Source organism: Pituophis catenifer, unplaced genomic scaffold (genome assembly GCF_029215685.1).
Source record: "Pituophis catenifer annectens isolate HBS135680 unplaced genomic scaffold, rPitCat1.0.hap2 SCAF_2, whole genome shotgun sequence".
Taxonomy (NCBI): domain Eukaryota; kingdom Metazoa; phylum Chordata; class Lepidosauria; order Squamata; family Colubridae; genus Pituophis; species Pituophis catenifer.
In genome coordinates, this window is record NW_027256882.1 from 34,476,151 (window position 1) to 34,495,377 (window position 19,227).

At 39.6% G+C, this 19,227-nt stretch overlaps 1 protein-coding gene across 1 annotated transcript in view; it reads left to right on the forward strand.

The window, feature by feature from the left end:
• Positions 1-13,694: 13,694 nt before the first annotated feature.
• LOC139312103 (complement factor B-like) overlaps positions 13,695-19,227 on the forward strand; it is a 40,658-nt gene continuing 35,125 nt past the window's right edge. Inside the window, exons 1-2 of the mRNA XM_070936631.1 lie at positions 13,695-13,797; positions 18,687-18,893. Coding sequence (XP_070792732.1) covers positions 13,740-13,797; positions 18,687-18,893 — 265 coding nt within the window. The 5' untranslated portion in view covers positions 13,695-13,739. The remainder of the gene's footprint in view (positions 13,798-18,686; positions 18,894-19,227) is intronic.

Here is a 19,227-nt window from a genome sequence, read left to right on the forward strand (position 1 = left end):
TATATGAAGAACAGTTGCAGGAATTGTGTATATCTAGTTTGATGAAAAGAAAGACTAGGAGTGACATGATAACTCCTAATAAATATAAATGAAAAAAATAAGAGAACCAAACCAAACACTATCTGGTAAACCATATAATCCATATCTGTGTTTCTGCACAGCCTCACAGGCATATGGTTTCTTCTGCATATACAGGGATTCCTCAACTTACAACAGTTCATTTAGTGAGCATTTCACATTACAATGGCACTGAAAAAAAGGACTTATGGTTTTTATCACACTTAACAACCATTGCAGCAACCCCACGGTCATGTGATCAAAATTCAGACATACAATGGCAACCAATTCACATTTATGACAGTCACAGTTGTCCGAGGGTCATGTGATCCTCCTTCCGACAAGCCGAGTCAGTGGGGAAGCCACATTCGCTTAACAACCGTGTCACTAACTGAAACAACTGCAATGATTCCCATTAACAACTTTGGCAAGAAAGGTCATAAATTTTACCTCCACCTGGGGTAAAATTCACTTAACAACTGTCTCGCTTAGCAACAAAAAAATTTGGGCATTGTTGTGGTCACAAGTCGAGGGCCACCTGTTATGACATGGCAAAGACTGAACTGATTACATTTTTGGTATTACAGTTTCTCCAGAGTCAGAATAATATCTCTGTACAGGGGAAGGGAGGATTTCAAAACTATTGCCCTGAGAATATCAGGAAATGGTATAATGAATGGAGGTTAGATAGAATGGAATGGAATGGAATGGAATGGAATAGAATAGAATAGAATAGAATAGAATAGAATAGAATAGAATAGAATAGAATAGAATAGAATAGAATAGAATAGAATTTTTGATTGGCCAAGTGTGATTGGACACACAAGGAATTTGTCTTGGTGCATACGCTCTCGGAGTACATAAAATAAAAGATACGTTCATCAAGAATCATAAGGTACAACACTTAATGATAGTGACAGGGTACAAATAAGCAGTCAGGAAACAATATCAATATAAATCAAGCAACAAAATTACAGTCATACAGTCATAAATGGAGGAGATGGGTGGTGGGAACGATGAGAAGATTAATAGTAGTGCAGACTTAGTAAATAGTTTGACAGTGTTGAGGGAATTATTTGTTTAGCAGAGTGATGGCATTCTGGAAAAAACTGTTCTTATGTTTAGTTGTTCTGGTGTGCAGTGCTCTATAGCGTCGTTTGGAGGGTAGGAGTTGAAACAGTTTATGTAAATCATTATCCAAGTACACAAAGTGTTTAGGTCACGGCCACCATTGAGTCCTTGCCAGAATCTAAGAATTGCTTAATTTGAAGTTAACCTCAGTATTACAGTTCATTTTCTGGGAAGAGATGAGAGGAGGTAGGTGGATCATAATCAGGGAGACAAATGAGGAAATATTCACTGCGATGCAATTGTATGATTTGCAAGAAACACCTGGAATTGCATCACTTTCACCGTTTCTATGAGATGTCCACAAGGGGTGTTTGTTTTGGAACTTCGAACGGTCACTAAACGCACTGTTGTAAGTCAAAGACTACCCATATTGCATTGTTATATATATTGCATTGGCACATCACCCATCAATTAAAAAAAAAACTGACCTTAGCAAACTTCTGATAAATATAGGTTTACTTCAGCTAAGCGTGATCAAGTATTCCTCTTCATATTTGCATTTTGTACCTCAGTAAAGCTTGTTTGAATTCTTAAATAAACACACATCGATTTCCTGAAACTGGGGGATTTTCTGGCCCTGATTGCAGCAGACAGGAAAGTCACAGAAAAACAAAAATGCTATTGTGTTTCCCACAGTAGAAAAGAAACTTCTGGGGCAGGGGTCTCCAACAACCTTGGCAACTTTAAGACCTGTGGACTTCAACTCCCAGAGTTCCTCAGCCAGCAAAACTGGCTGAGGAACTCTGGGAGTTGAAGTCCACAAGTCTTAAAGTTGCCAAGGTTGTTGGAGACCCCCGTTCTGGGGTATTTTTCCCAATTCCTTTTTTTTTTTTTTTGCTCTTCTTAAAGTCTTGTGCTGATGTTTATATAGTCTCCTTTTCGTTCCCGCTGTGGGTAAAGTATGGAACAAAACATAAACTTGATTTTTACATTTTTAATTTCAACTTCAAAGCATTGGCCCTTTCACACAATATCAGGGGTTTCTATAGCACATGGTCAAAAAAGATTGTGGAAAAAAAAATACTCACGCTGAATCCCGACAAAACTGAGGGTCTCTCTGTTTTTTTGACCCTCGCAAACCTGGGGGACTTTCCAAGACTAGAGACTTGGATAGTGCTATACGCTTTTGCTCCTGAGAACAATTTCATTAAAGGTATCGTTTTACTTTGTTCCTAAAGTTTCAAAAGTGAAGCGAAGAGTTTCCGTGCTTTTGCTTCCTTGTTCCTAAAACTATTGGTTCACTTATTTTGAAAAAAAAAAAATATTGCATATCCAAAGCACAGAACTGGCCCAGCTTCAACTTGGTAACTCCAAAAATGTGAGTGATGAGCTTCTAAGCAGTTTCTAACTCGGTCATATCCTTCCAGTTACATTCTGCTACCAAATAAAATAAATGTTTGCCAATCTATTTAAAATTGTGGTTCAGTTGAAAGAGGCACTATAAAGAAGAAAGAAACACTTGAAAGAAATACGACTGGGGCCAGATAGATACTTGAATTCAGAGAATTCTTAAACATGCAATTGAAACCAGAAAGTTTCCTTTTAAGGCTTGATGGGCAAACAAACTGAAATAAAACATGGGACTCTGTTTTCATATATGATAACAACAGCAAGACTCTTGTATGCACAGAGATGAAAGAATTTAGAAATTCCTACAGTAGAAGAAGGGATAGTGAAAATGATGGAGCAGCAGAGAGAGCAGAACTGAAAAGGCAAAATTAGTTTATATTTGGAAACCGGATTAGAATTTTTTGCTTGAAACTGGAAAAAAATAATAATCAGATTTTAACCTTGGGATTTGACAATTACAATTATTTATAAGTATAAAATAGTTGTAATCATCAAATCCCAAAGTTAAAGATTAATTTTAGAGTTTGAAGGGCTACTGCACTTTATATTTGTATCTGTGCTGAAGAAAGTCAGAAGTTTTTTTAAATTTTTTTATTTCCCTTTTTCCCTGTGCTCTCCTCCTTTTAATTTACTTCTTTTCTTTCTTTCTTTCTTTCTTTCTTTCTTTCTTTCTTTCTTTCTTTCTTTCTTTCTTTCTTTCTTTCCTTCCTTCCTTCTTTCTTTCTTTCCTTCCTTCCTTCCTTCCTTCGTTCTTTCTTTCTTTTGTTGCGATATTTTTAGGATCAGACTCAATAAATAATTTGAGAATTAAGAGTTCAAATATATCTCTCTTTATTTACATAAGGCATTCTATATTCACTGAATATTCACAGATAGAAGCAAAGAAGTGATGTATGCAGCTCCTTATATATACAATGGGTGGAGCTAGAAAAAGGAGTGGTGAAGTATGAATACATTAAGAAGTGAAGAATAAGTTAACCCCTGATACCCTGTTCATATACTATTTACATAATGGAGAATAAGGCATTTACTTGTGACAAATCCCCCTCTAAATGCCGATTCGATATATTACACCAATTACATTCAGATTCAGAACAATATAAAACATGTAACTTAGAAGTCAAATATTTATGTTGCTTGGACGGCAAAGGCTTTGTTAATATGTCAGCTATTTGCTCTGATGTTTCACAATGAACTGCTTTGATAAATCCATCCTGAGACAACTGTCTCACATGTTTAAATTTTATATCTATATGTCTGGACCTTTGTCCAATAGCATCAGATCTAGATATTTCGATAGCAGCTTTGTTATCTTCATGCATGATAAATGGTAAGGTGGGTTTTTTCCAAATGTCTGAAAGTAAGTCATTAAACCATACAAGATTATTTGCTGCTTTAGATAGACAAACATATTCTGCTTCTGTTGTTGAAGTAGCTACTAAATCTTGTTTGCCAGTGTACCAGTAAACTGGACAACCGTTAAGGAGAAATATATAACCAGATGTGCTTTTTCTACATGAAGTATCGCCAGCCCAATCCGCATCGGCGTAACATGTGATGATGGGCTCCTTGATATTATCAGGTTCCAATAACAAACAAAAGTCTAAACTATTCTTCAAATATCTTAATATCCTTTTGACAGCTTCCCAATGGTATAGTGTTGGTTTGCTGACATGTCTGGACAATAAGTTGAGAGGCAATGCAATATCAGGTCTAGTCCAATTGGAAATGTAAAGAAGGGAACCTATGATTGATCTATAAAATGTATTATCTTTGAATTCAGGGGATGATTCGTCTGCATTCCTTAGAAAATCAGTTTGCATGGGAGTGTCACAGGGCTTAGCATTACTTAAATTACATTTATTCAAGAGCTCTATGATTTTATCTCTTTGAGAAAGTTTGAATCCCCTTCTGGTTTTACTGATTTGAACACCAAGATACTTATTTACTTTACCCAAAGATTTCAGTGAAAAATGTTCATTTAGTTTTGTTACAAATGTTTCTCTCCTCTCTTTATGTTTACCTATATACAAAATATCATCCACATAGATTAATACAAATTCTATGGAATCACCATCCTTTTTTACAAAGAAACAATTGTCAGCAGTAGTGGCACTGAAATCCATAGTTTTAAGTACTTTTACTAAACAATCATACCATCGTTTACCAGATTGTTTCAACCCGTATAAACTTTTGTTTAATAACCAAGTCTCATTTTTGTTTGTGTATTGACTGTGAGGTGCTCTTACATATATTTCTTTATCTAATTTTGCGTGTAAATACGCAGTCTGTATGTCATATTGGAACACGTTGAGATTGAGTGCTGATGCTATAACTAGAGCTGTTTTGACACTCTCTGTTCTTACTGTGGGAGAGTATGTGTCTGTATAATCCTCGGGATATTTCTGTGCATAACCTTGTGCAACTAATCTAGCTTTGTATAGTGTATTGCCTCCCTCTAAATTTTTAATTTTATATATCCACCTAGTGCCAATGATGGTTTTGTCCTTTGGTGCAATTGCAGGTGTGAATACATTTAGCCCTCGTAAACTATCCATCTCTTTGGTCATTGCTGATTCCCATTTTTCTTTTTCTTCAGGAGGAAGTTTTAACACTTGCTCATATGTATTAGGTGTTGTTGATTCTCCATCCATATACATTACATAATCTTTGTATTTGTTTGGCACTTGATTTCTACTACTTCTGATTGTTCTTTCAGGCTTACTATCATTGTCATGTAAATACCTTGCTTCTTTTTTTGTTAAAGAGTCTGTCTTTATTTTGTGTTGACTGTTTGTCCATGTTTTGGTTTTGTTTCTATGCATGTTGTTACTGTGTTCTTCTATAGTTCTTTTTCTTTGGAGTTTGGTATCTGGTTTGGTGTTTGGGAATATTTCATTAAGATGTATTTTAGATCAGTTGGCCTGTTCATGGAACACAGCCGTTCTGGAAACTATAAATTTATTATTATTATCGATGAATCTGTATCCTTTTGTGCCTGTCTCGTATCCCATAAATCTAAGTCTTCTGGATACGTTCTCTCCTTTGCGCCTTAATTGTTTAGGTATGTGTACGTCTGCAGTGACTCCAAATATGTGCATGTGTGCTAATTTTGGTTTCCTATTATACATTACTTCATATGGTGTCTTATTTACAATGCTGGACCAAGTTCTATTTTGTGTGTAATTAGAATATTGTAGGGCTTCTGACCAGAATTGTTTGCCTAAGCCAGCATCTTCTAATGTGCATCTAATCATGGTTTGTAATGTTGAGTTCTTTCTCTCTGCCACTCCGTTCTGGAATGCGGAAAATGGGCTAGAAGTGTAATGTAACATTCCTTTGTCCTTTAGTCATTGGGAGAATTCCTTAGACATGAATTCACATCCCCTATCTGTCATGATTTGCTTTATTTTAATATTGTGCTGTGTTTCTATACGTTTGTAGAACTCTTTAAATTTCTGAAAGGTTTCATCTTTATGTTTTAATGTGTAAACAAATCCATAACGACTATAATCATCTACAATGGTTAGAAAATAACGTTTTTTGTAAGTAATTGATGGTGTTAGTGGACCAACTAGGTCCATGTGTACCAAATCAAAAATTTTGTTGGTTGACCTTGTTGATCTTCTAGGTCTGGGACTAGTTTTCAGCTTTGTAGACTTACATACTGAGCATTCCAAATAGTTTTCACAATTTTTTATTTTAACACCTTCTGCGTGTTCAGTCATCTTTTGTACTACAGGAAAACTGGCATGTCCTAACTTCCTATGTAAAACATGAGCACACTCATCGTGAATTGGCTTACCTATTTTAGGTTTTTTTTCATTGTGTGTATCTTTGTGATTATGAGTTACTTCACATTCATCATTGTCACTGTTACTATTGTTTCCATTATCTATCTCAATGCTATCTTCCATATTTGAATCAATGTTGTGTAACCATTTCTCCCTTGTCATTAAATAAGGTAGGCCTCCTTTGATTATTACTGTACCTATATCTATTCCATTTTTCTCTAATGTTGCTTTTCCCTTTGAGAACACAATGTTAGTGTCAGAATCTCTGCTTAGTTTTATGGCACTAAGTATGTTATGAGGTATTTCAGGTATTAGTAATACCCCCTCTATTTTTCCTAGACCAGGTAAGGTTACATTCCCTCTACCTATTACTTGGACTTTTTCTTGATTAGCTACTTTGATTACAAATTTATCCTCTACAAATGAAGACAATATATTTCTATTATTTGTAGTGTGATTAGTTGCTCCAGAATCAATAAGCCAATTATTGTTTTCTGTTCGTTGTATGTTAGTGTTGTCTTGTTTGTTTAGTCCATTCAGTGAACCAGATTTCCTATCCTTTGAATTATCTCTGCCCCCTCTATGTTCTTTATAATTAGGTGGACTTCTATACCTATGTCTATCAATGGAAGACTGCCTGTTGTTGTACTTACTTCTGTATTCTGATCTGTGTCTTTCTCTTGTAATTTTAGGGCAATCCCTCCTACTATGTTCTTTGGACCCACAATTGTGACATCTAAATGTTTCATGATATCTTTCTTGAAATGCTACCTTTCTATATTGTTTGTGTTCTATATGGTTGTCAGAGCGACTCCTCCTTGAATTGTCTTCAGCTATTAACTTATTGGATAGATTTTCTATGGATAAGTATCCTAGATTGATTGTGTCTAAATGTGACATATAATTATCCCATGATGGGTCAAGTGAGTTGATGATAACACTTTTCATCGTTTGATCTGAAATCACCTCCCCCCTCAAATGCAGTTCTGCTCTAATTTTGTTTAAAGATATTAAATGTTCACTTATGGTAACCCCTGGCTTTATCCTAGAAGAGAAGAAATCTTTAGACATTCTTGTGGTAGTAGCTACACTATCACTGTGAAATAAATTGAACATGCATTGAATAATTTCTGAGACAGTCAGATTCTGCTTAATGCTATGATACATGGTAGGAGACACACTGGAAATTAATAAGAAAAATGCTCTATGGTGTAGGCAATCTAACTTTAGAGTCCAAGGTCTTTTTGGGGGATTAGTGATAAAAAACAATAAGTTTTCTTTCATAAAGACAACCTGGAGCTGCTGATACCATTCTTGCAAATTAATGCCATCTATCCTCAGCTTTGGGAAGTCACTGGGTAAATTCCCAACATTGTTGGGTCCATTACTTACAACCGGGGGTAGTCCGTGGTCTCGTAAATGCTGGAAATTGCAAAACGGCGTGGGAATGCTCGCAACGAGTCTACATGATTCTCTCCGCATCTCATGTCTTCCTGGGTCGTCCTCGTAGTCTTGCGCATGCGCGTTGCTCATTTCGTTCCTGGAGTCGTCGTGAGAGGTTCTCGCCGCTGCAGCTCGTTCACCCTGTTCCTATTCCGATGAATCAGTCTCCGGCTCGATCTTGGGAGTCCTGGTGATGGCGGGTGCTCGTTTCCTTCTGCTGAAGGCGCTGGTCCTTGGATCAGTCTGCGGCGTGGGGTGGTATCTGCAGGGCTCTCTGGGTTCAGGTGTCGGTGCTCTCGTTGTCTGGATAGGAGCGGGTAGATTTTGAGGCTCTGGCTTGCTTGCTTGTTTTTTGGTTGATTTTTTAGTAATCTTCAGTTTCGGTCCAAATGCAGCAAAAAGCGTTTTCATTGCTGACTTTATTTGTATGTCTGTTGAATCTTCTTCGTTCTCTGATTCTGATTCTTCTGAGGTATATATTTTTTCTTTTTTATTTTCTTTATCGAGTAAGGCCTTTCGCGCCAGAAATTTTGAATCTTGCTTTCTGATTGGCTCTGCTTCGCTCACCTTGGGTGTCTGTTGAAACCAAGATGGCTGCCATTTGAAATTTAGCGCGGGATCGCTGCCTTTCTTCTTCACTGCGTTTTTGTCTGTAAGCATTTCACTCACTATTTTTGAGTCTTTTGGCTTTTCAGTAGCGATGTGCTTTTCTCTCGCTGCTCCGTTGTTTTTTAGTATATCTTGGAGGTTCGCAATGAGACTTTCATCGCTCTTTTGGCTTTTTAAAAGTTTTAATATCTCTGACCTGAGTTCGTTGTTTTCTATTTCGTTTTCCTCCTGGTCATCATCTTCATTTATTATTTCTTCGTCTTCTGTGGTGTATTCTTCAGATTCTCTTGAAATTGCATTCGTGGACTCATCGATTATTTCTTGGTCCGTTTCCATTTCTTTGCTGTATGCCCTGGTGTTGGGCCTATCTCTTTTAGACATATTTAAATTTTTATTGAGTCAATTCAACCATCCTCTGCTACCAGATTGTTGCGATATTTTTAGGATCAGACTCAATAAATAATTTGAGAATTAAGAGTTCAAATATATCTCTCTTTATTTACATAAGGCATTCTATATTCACTGAATATTCACAGATAGAAGCAAAGAAGTGATGTATGCAGCTCCTTATATATACAATGGGTGGAGCTAGAAAAAGGAGTGGTGAAGTATGAATACATTAAGAAGTGAAGAATAAGTTAACCCCTGATACCCTATTCATATACTATTTACATAATGGAGAATAAGGCATTTACTTGTGACATCTTTCCTCCTTTCTTTTCCTTCCTTCCTCCTTTCTTTCTTTCCTCCTTTCTTTCTTTTCCTTCCTTCTTTCTTTTCCTTCCTTCCTTCCTCCCTTCTTTCCTCCTTTCTTTCTTTCTTTTCCTTCCTTCCTTCTCTTTCTTTTCCTTCCTTCTTTCTTTTCCTTCCTTCCTTCCTTTCTTTCTCTTCCTTTCTTTCTTTCTTTCTCTTTCTTTCTTTCTTTTTTATCTCTTGTTGCACTTAATAAACTCCTGTGAAAAGAAAGAATGTTTGGCTTCGCAGTCTTTTTCAGAGGATTGTTACCGTATCAGCAGTTGATAAACAAAAAACTACTGGTTTTTATTTGCACAAAGATTTTCAACAGAAATCTTTTGTAATAGAATTCTTTTGCAAACCCTAACTTGAGTGTGGCTGCTGCCAATATCAAACTAATGAGAGGGCTTAGAAGAGTAAAGTCTACAACAAATAGTTGTAGCAAAGGGGCTCTAGTCTAGTGAAAAGGAAGACTAGGGATGACAGGATAACAGTGTTCCAGTATTTGAGGGGCTGCCACAAAGAAGCAGGGGGGGGAGTCAAGCTATTCTCCAAAGCACCTGAGGGAAAGACAAGTAGCAATGGATGGAAAGTAACCAAGGAAAGAAGCAACCTAGAACTAAGGGGAAATTTCTTGACAGTGAGAACAATCAATCAGTGGAACATCTTGCCTTCAGAAGTTGTAGGTGCTGCATCATTGGAGGCTTTTGAGAAGAGACTCATTGCTGGTGGACATGTAATCAGGCACAAAAATTCTGGAGGATGATATGGGTGTGGATTAGAGAAATAATAAAAGAAAATTTTGATTTTGACCCAAAAGCTTTTCTCCTGGGAATTTTGAAAGCTGAATATGCAAAAAAGAAAAAGTATTTAATTATACATATTCTGACAGCCGCTAGAATTTCCTTTGCCCAGTATTGGAAAGAAAAACAAATACCACCTCAAGAACATGTTATTGGAAAAATATTGGAGTGCGCCGAAATGAACAAATTGACTTCAGAAATTAATGACAGAGAAGATTCAGAATTTTATAGCGTGTGGGACATGTGGTACGAATGGATGGGGGAAAGAAATAAAGAAGGTAATAGAGATTAAATTTTAACTAATTAACAAAATCTATATGAATAGTATTAGATTTAGTCTTAGGGAGTTGAGCACTATTATTTTTAAGTGTTTGAAATTAAATCTAGCTTCAAGAAACAATATCAACAAAAGACAAGCAATAATGTATGTAGATGTATATATGTATATAACTGCACCAATGAACCGAAAATGTACCGATTGTATCACTATATGTTATAATAAAATCAAATTTAAAAAAAAAAAAAAAAAAAGAGAAGAGACTGGACAGCCATTTATCTAAAAATGATATTATAAAGCCTCCCGCTTGAGCAAGGGGTTGGACCTCCAAGGTCCCTTCCAACTTACTTATTCCAGTAGTGAAATTCAAAATTTTTTACTACCAGTTCTGTGGGCGTGGCTTGGCGGGTGCGGTGTGGCTTGGTGGGCATGGCAGGGGAAGGATACTGCAAAATCCCCATTCCCTCCCCACTCCTGGGGTGAAGCATATTGCAAAATCTCCATTCCCACCCCACTCTGGGACCAGCCAGAGATGGTATTTGCTGGTTCTCCGAACTACTCAAAATTTTCGCTACCGGTTCTCCAGAACCTGTCAGAATCCGCTGGATTTCACCCCTGACTTATTCTGTATATAAACCAGGCTCTGTCTTCTAGACCTTGGGTCAAATTGCAACAAATTGGTGGTTAGATCCTTCGGGAAAGATTTTAGTGGTTTAATTGATGGCTGTTTTTCTTTGGTCTTTCATTTAGGATGACGTATTGTGCACCTTCATTGTTTTCACTGCTGTGTCCTGAAAACAGCCTAGACTCCTACAGACTTGGGGCATCCCATAAGTTGAGTGAGTAAATAAATAAATAAATAAATAAAGGCTAGGGTTAGGCAGTCCATTGTCCCCGGTCTGCCTGCGGTTCTCAGGTTTGCTTGTTTTTCTGCTGAAAATTCTCAGCGTGGTTTCCTCCTATTATAATCTCCATGAGAAGCTGCAATGTTGTAATTGTGAGGCAGTTTCCCCAGTACCTAAACTACAGTATTGTGGCAACAGAAATGCTGCCATAGCTGCAACAATGAGGACTGATTATGAACCTTCTCATTCAGGGCCATTGTAAACTTTCAAATAGTTGCTAAAACAAATGGTTATGTACCAAGAAATACCTGAGGAGCGTGGTGGCGCAGTGGTCAGAATGCAGTATTGCAGGCTAATTCTGCCGACTGCCAGCAGTTCGACAGTTTGAGTGTTACCAGGCTCAAGGTTGACTCAGCCTTTCATCCTTCCGAGGTCGGTAAAAATGAGGACCCAGATTATTGGGGGGTAAATATGCCGACTCTGTAAACCTCTTACAGAGGGTAGTTAAAGCACTGTGAAGCGGTATATAAGTCTAAGCGCTGTTGCTGTTGCTACAGGCTTTGGAACTCTTAAGTAAAAGAAAACATAGATAAACAATAACAGATCAGATGCAACAGTTCTAAAACAAGCAAGAACAAGAAACAAACGTACATCATTTCTATACAGGTAGCCCTTGACTTACAACGGTTCATTTAGTGACTGTTTGAAGTTACAACAGCAGTGAAAAAAAAAAGACTTACGGCCATTTTTCACACTTACGACCATTGCAGCATTCCCAGTGTCACATGATCAAAATTCAGATGCTTGGCAACTGACTCACATTTATGACCGTTACAGTGTCCCGGGGGGGGAGGTGTCACATGATCTCCTTTTGCATCTGTTCTGCCCCAGCTACGGACCCCAAAGAACGCAGCACACACAAAGTCCATACAAACCTTTGTTTACTAATTAAGGACTACTAATGAGCTTTCTTAGTAGTTGTTCGAACACAAGTACAGAAGTACAGTTTAAATCAGTCTTTTCTGAACAAGGGCTGTTAATTTAACTTCATTAACAGCCGACAAGAATCCAAAGAATAATAACTCAATTCTGAGGCACGGTATTTCAGATAACTGTAATCTTACTGTGGTTGGCAGAATGCCCAGAAACAATTTGCAGGAAAACTGACAAGAGAGAAACAAAAGCCGAATCAAACATTTCTGGAATCAAGACGCGAAGGAATATGAACGAAGTTGTTTCCTGCAAATTGCATCAGTCGTCGTCCTTCCTTAAATAGGCTAGGGGAGTGGCCAATTAGCCCCAAGTCTTACTCTCGAGGAGACCTCCTCCTGAGGAACCACTCCTGCCTTTTAACAGCTCTGCGTACTCGTGCATCGAGAAGAGGTTCCTCTTCTTCCTCTTCACTTATGGGGGCTTCTGGAGGTTCTGAAGGCCCTGGCTGAATCCCTGCCTCTGGCACCAAATCTTCTCCAGCCTCCTCATTGTCTGACTCGGGCACCAGCTGCACAGGCTGCTGGCGCAGCACCTCACCAGCCTCCTTGCTGTCGGAATCATCTACTAACTGTACAGGCCACTGACAGGCCACAACAGCATCCTTCTGACAAGAGAAGTCAGTGGGGAAGCCAGATTCCCTTAACATCTGTGTTATTACCTTAACAACTGCACTGATTCACTTAACAACAGTGGCAAGAAAGGTGGTAAGATGGGTCAAAACTCACTTAACAACAGTCTCACTTAGCAACAGAAATTTTGGGCTCAATTGTGGTTGTAAGTCGGGGGACTTATCAGAACAGGTAGTCCTTAACTTACAACTGTTCATTTAGTGACCGTTTGAAGTTACAACACCACTGACTTATAACCATCACAGTGTTCCCACAGTCAAATTTGGGCGGTTGGCAACCAGCTTGTATTGGAAGCTGTGTCCCGGGGTCATGCGATCGCCATCTGTGACCTTCCTGGCAGGTTTCTGACGAGCAACCTCAATGAGGGAGCTGGATTTGTTTAATGACCACACAATTCACTTAACAACCATGGCAAAAAAAAAAGTCATGGATTTGGATGCGATTCACTTAACAACCGCCTTGCTTAACCATGGGAATTCCGGTCCCAATTGTGACTATAAGTCGAGCATTACATCTACCTAAGAGAAGAGAAACAACAGTTTTTATTTTTGATGGCAGTCTCTTATCTGATTTGCAAAGATCTTAATTTTTTTTTTTTAAATTAAAAAATTGCGCAAAAATAATGGCGGTTCCCCGTGCTTTTGACCCCTGCCATCGCACCAACGACACCGACCATAGATGAAGGTTTTATAGGAGCATTAAAACCAGGTTTGAGTGCGGGAACGTGCCAGCGAGGTTTGCCTAGCCCGGCCGAACTGCGTAAGGCCGACAAAAGGAGGAGTTTGTGGGTTTAAAGATTCAAATGTCTGCCTGACCCTCAGCCTTTTGCCCAGCTAAGTAGACTTTCAAATCATTTTCCAATAAGCCAGATTTCGGCTTTTGGCTGAACCTTTGTCACCCTAGATGTGTATCAATAGATTTATCATTTCCCACAACTCAGCTGCTTTCTCAGGGAGGGGCCAGTCCATCACATGATGGGAAGGAGGCCAAAACATTTATAAGTACGGTAGCACAGAATTGCATTCCACCTGCTGTAACGAAAGCAGGAGCAGGGAAAGAGAAAAGGAGCGGGAATGCAGTGTCTCGGCTCATATATCCACCTTCTCCTCTTCCTGGGGGCGTTTTCTGCAGGTAGGGTGTGATATTCCAGACCCGGTTGCAAATTTGCCCCAAAACTTAATACTATCCCCCTGCTTATAGACTGCTAAGCTTTTTGGTTAAAGGTGCAAATTCTATCCTCCTTAAATGTATTGCTGCATGCTGAGAGAGTTTGCTTTCACAATGTTTTTTCAAAAAAAAAAAAAGTTGAGGCAAAAGGTCCCAGAAGTGAATTTCCCCCTTCTACAATATTATGTATTGTTTGATGTGTTATATTCCCCTTTGGCCATTGCTTGGTATTTCATGGTTGAAGAGGCAACAAAAAGTTCATATTTGGTTGCGTGGAGGTAGGAAGGTTGGAGCAAAACAGGGTCAGGTCTACTTCAGTTAGGGGGGCTCATTCAGACAGATGGAGCTGAGGGGTTCTTTCAGCCCAGCCTACATTACAGGGTTGTTTTCTGGGAATGAAGTGAAGAGAGATGCCCACAGAAGTGACTGCATGATAGTGGAAGAAAGGTGGGGGGAGAGGAGGAGGGGGGGGAGGAAGAGGAAGAGAAGAAGAAGAAAAACAAGAACAAGAAGAACAAGAATAAGAAGAGGAGGAGGAGGAAGAGAAGAAGAGGAAGAAGAAGAAGAGGAGGAGGAGGAAGAAGAGAAGGAAGAAGAAGAAGATGATGATGAAGAAGAAGAAGAAGAACAACAACAACAACAACAACAAGAACAAGAAGAGGAGGAGGAAGAGAAGAAGAAGAGGAAGAAGAGGAGGAGGAGGAAGAGAAGGAAGAAGATGATGATGAAGAAGAAGAACAAGAAGAGGAGGAGGGGAAGAGAAAAAGAGGAAGAAGAAGGAGGAGGAAGAGAAGGAAGAAGAAGAAGAAGAAGATGATGATGATGAAGAAGAAGAACAAGAACAAGAAGAGGAGGAGGGGGAAGAGAAAAAGAGGAAGAAGAAGGAGGAGGAGGAGGAGGAGAAGGAAGAAGAAGAAGAAGATGATGATGAAGAAGAAGAACAAGAAGAAGAACAAGAACAAGAAGAGGATGAGGAGGAAGAGAAGAAGAGGAGGAAGAAGAAGAGGAGGAGGAGGAGAAGAAGAAGAAGAAGAAAGAGAGAAAGAAAGAAAGAAAGAAAGAAAGAAAGAAAGAAAGAAAGAAAGAAAGAAAGAAAGAAAGAACCTAAGTAACAACCAAGGTGACTGTGGACATGCCAATGCATTCTCTGGCATCTACCAAACTCCCTGCCTTACCTAATTATATTACATTGTTTTTTATTGAATACTTTATTGAAATGAATAAGAAGGAAGCCTACTCTCCAAGCACTCCCCCCCCCCAGCATAAACTGTATTTTGAACAATGTTTGGAACTTGGAAGCCTCATGTAGACCCCCAAATGAGCTCCATTTTTGCTGGCAGAGGGCTGCAGGAGAATCCCCCAGCCCTGCCCGGGCCACCACAGGTGCCCCCGACACGAGTGACATCGAGCTGGCCACGCCTCCTGGCCATGTCCCCCCCAGCCCCACGAGGTCAAATACAACCCTGATGCGGCCCTCAATGAAATTGAGTTTGACACCCCTGGTGTAGAGTCTCCTGCTTGGGAGGGTTAGACTAGATGACCTACAAGGTCCCTTCCAACTCTGTTAATCTGTTCAAGACTCTATAATGAGACACTAGATCGCTGTTTCTCAGTCCTGACTGCTTTAAGATGTGAGGACTTCCAACGCCCAGAATTCCTCAAGTCAGCATGGCTGGCTGAGGAATTCTGGGAGTTGGTCCACACATCTTAAAGCGGCCATGTTTGAGAAACACTGGTCTAGATTAAAAATTGGCTAAAAGTAAACGATCCCTGACCCTCCTAACTGATTATTTATTTATTTATTTTATTTATTTATTGCGATTTATATGCCGCCTTTCTCCCTAGGGACTCAAGGCGGCTTACAAAATGACAACTTCAATACAAATCACAATACAATACAAAATTAAAATCAATAACCCAGTTAAAAAACGATTTAAAATTATCCCAGTGTACCCCCAAACGGATCAGTTTAATTATTATCTCTCTCTGGTTGGGGAATTCCCCCATCTGAAAAATGTGTCAACATTGTGACACACTTTTGGCTGAGAAGTCTGAGACAAGTCAATACTTGCAGAAGAAGAAAGAGCTTAGCTGCCAGCTTGGATTGGATCATGGCCTATTTAAAAACATTTGCTGTGCAATCAAATATGATTTGCAGTCTTTTTTTCCCTTTTTTTCACAGTTAGTCCTCGACTTACAGCCATTTCTTTAGTAACTGTTTGAAGTTACAGCAGACTTATGACCATTTTTCACACTTACAACTGTTGTAGCATCCCATGGTCACATGATCAAAATCCGTACACTAGACAGTTGCAGTGTCTTGGGGAGTCACATGATCCCCTTTTTCAATCTTCTGACAAGCAGCGTCAATGGGGAAGCCAGATTCACTTAACAACCACCTTACTAACTTGACAACTGCAGCGATTCACTTAACAACGGTGGCAAGAAAGGTTATAAAATGGGGCAAAACTCACTTAACAACTGTCTGGCTTAGCCAGGGAAATTTTGGGCTCAAGTGTGGCCATAAATCAAGGACTACCTGCATTTATTCTATGCATTAGCAGTTAACAAAACCATCTTTAATCTTAAAAAAAAAAACTAAAAACACAAACAGTAAGAAAGAATAGAAACAAAAGGTGGGTTTCAGCAGGTTCTGACCAGTTCTGGAAAACCGGTAGTGGAAATTTTGAGTAGTTCGGAGAACCGGTAGTAAAAATTCTGACTGGCCCCACCGCCATCTATCCTCTGCCTCCCAAGTCCCAGCTGATCAGGAGGAAATGGGGATTTTGCAGTAACCTTCCCCTGGAGTGGGGTGGGAATGGAGATTTTACAGTATCCTTCCCCTGCCACGCCCACCAAGCCACGCCCACCAAGCCACACTCATAGAACCAGTAGTAAAAAAATTTGAAACCCACCACTGCCAAGGATCATAAATCACCTAAGACTCATCTCTTCCTTGGAATTCCTTGACTTCACTTTGGACTGCTTGAAACTTGGAATTCACCTTTAAAGTCCTTACCTGTGATTAATTGTTTGTTTTCCTGCCGTTGCCTTTCTGCTACGTCTATGGCCTTGGTGTTGGGATTTACGGAAACAACTCTTCCCTTTAACACTGTGTGTGCCTAGCTCCTGAACGGGTGCTAAAAAAGCCAGGATGCAAAAAAAAAAAAAAGAAATAAAAGAAAAATGGGATTCAGGGTAGCATACAACAACAATTAAAATAATATCACAATCATAAGAACACTTTAAACATAATAAAAATAAATTAAAGGGAAGATTGTCGCTGTCCCTCTGGGACTGGAATTCAGAGGCATTGTCTCCATTACTTCCAGTTTCTATAATGCTTCTTCATTTCATATACAAAAATTAAATACAGGCAGTCCTTGACTTACAACAGCTCATTTAGTGACCATTCAAGGTTACAACCGCACTGAATGACCGTTTTTCACACTTACAACCGTTGCAGCATTCCCATGATCCCATGTTCAAAATTCAGATGCTTGGCCACTGATTCATATGTATGATGGGTTGGAGCGTCCCGGGGGTCATGCGATCCCCTTTTGCGACCATCTAACAAGCCAAGTTAATGGGGAAGCCAGATTCACTTAACAACCGTGTTACTAACTTAAGAACGACAGAGATTCACTTAACCGTGGTGGCAAGAAAGTTCGTAAAATGGGGCCAAACTCACTTAACAACTGTCTTGTTTAGCAACAGATGTTTTGGGCTCAACTGTGGTCATTAAGTCGAAGACTACCTGATTCGCGAAGAGCTCCGTGATCGACCGTGGATTTAAATCTGAGTTTTCCCAGGACCATTCTGTTAGAAGAAATATCCATCTGGTTCCATTCCAAGCCCGGAGAAAGACACTGGAAACATGGAAGCTGATTGAAAGAGGGTTTAATGGTGAACAGAACCACCAAGCACATGGTCCTGGTGCAGTTGACCACATGGAGTGAAGAGTGGGGTTATTTTATACCTTCTCTTGGGTTTTGAACTTGAACTTCCTGTTCCTATGCAAGAACATGTATTCTATTGGCTGTTGTCAGATTCCTATGGGGTCATGTTTGTCTGAGCTCCCAGGTTTGGTTGAAGTTTGCTAGGTGATGCAATGTCCTTAGGACAGGGGTGGGCAAATGTGGCCCTTTTACAATCTGTGGACTTCAACTCCCAGAATTCCTGCGACAGCCAAGCTGTCAGCTTGGATCGTCAGAGGCATTTTAAAAAAAAATCCTTTTTTTCTTTTAAATGCCTCTGACGATCCAAGCTGAGTTGCCTGATCGGCAGAGGTTTTTTAAAAAGCCTCTGCTGATCAGGAAACTCAGCTTGGATCATCAGAGGCATTTAAAAGAAAAAAAGGGTTTTTTTCTTTTAAAAGCCTTTGATGATCCCAGCTGAGCCGCGCGATCATCAGAGGCTTTTTTTTTTTACTTTTAAAAGCATTTTTTAGCCAAAGAGGTTGTAGAAAAAATGCTTTTAAAAGTAAAAAAAAAAGCCTCTGATGATTGTGCGGCTCAGCTGGGCATGGGGGGGGCAGGGATTTTTGCTACCGATTCTCCGAACCACCCGCCTCCATCGCTACCGGATCAGGCAATCCAGTCCGAACTGGGAGCATTTCACCCCTGAGCTGAAGGTCTTTTGTCTTGTAGATAAACTGGCCCAGTCCTGCTGGGGCTATTAACAAAGGTGGGAGCTGCTTTCCAAGAGCATGTTTCTCCTTTAGGGAAATATAAATATTCTGCCTTTTTAAATATTTCCTAAAATATTTCATTCTTCTGGGAGAGGGGTGGGTGCTAACTTTGTACAAGTCTGATTGTACATTTTCACCACTTTCCACTCTGCTTTCTTTCTAGGTACAGTTGATGGAGCCTGCGATCCTAAAGCTGCTGAGATCGTAGGAGGCAGTTATAATCTCCTGAAAGATGGAACCACATTGATCTATGACTGTCCTCAGGGACAGTATCCCTATCCGACACAATTCCAGTTTTGTAAGGATGGCAACCAGTGGAGCCCCTTGACGGGCAGGGACGGCAGGACTGTTGAGCAGGCTGAGTGTCGAGGTACGGTGGGTTCATTTCTCAAAAGAGAGGCATCGTATGACATCTCCCCTCTTCCTCTCATATATATTTATTTGTCAAGAACGTGTTTGGTAATAAGTCTAAGCATGGATTGGATGCATAAAATCGATACAAATAGAAGAAACATGAGGACAGGGACGGTAGGCACGCTGGTGCGCTTATGCACGCCCCCTTACAGACCTCTTAGGAATGGGGTGAGGTCAACAGTAGCCGGTCTTAGGTTAAAATTTGGGAGGGGGGGTTGGGATGAAACCACAGAGTCAGGTAGTGCATTCCAGACATTGACCACTCTGTTACTGAAGTCATATTCTCTGCA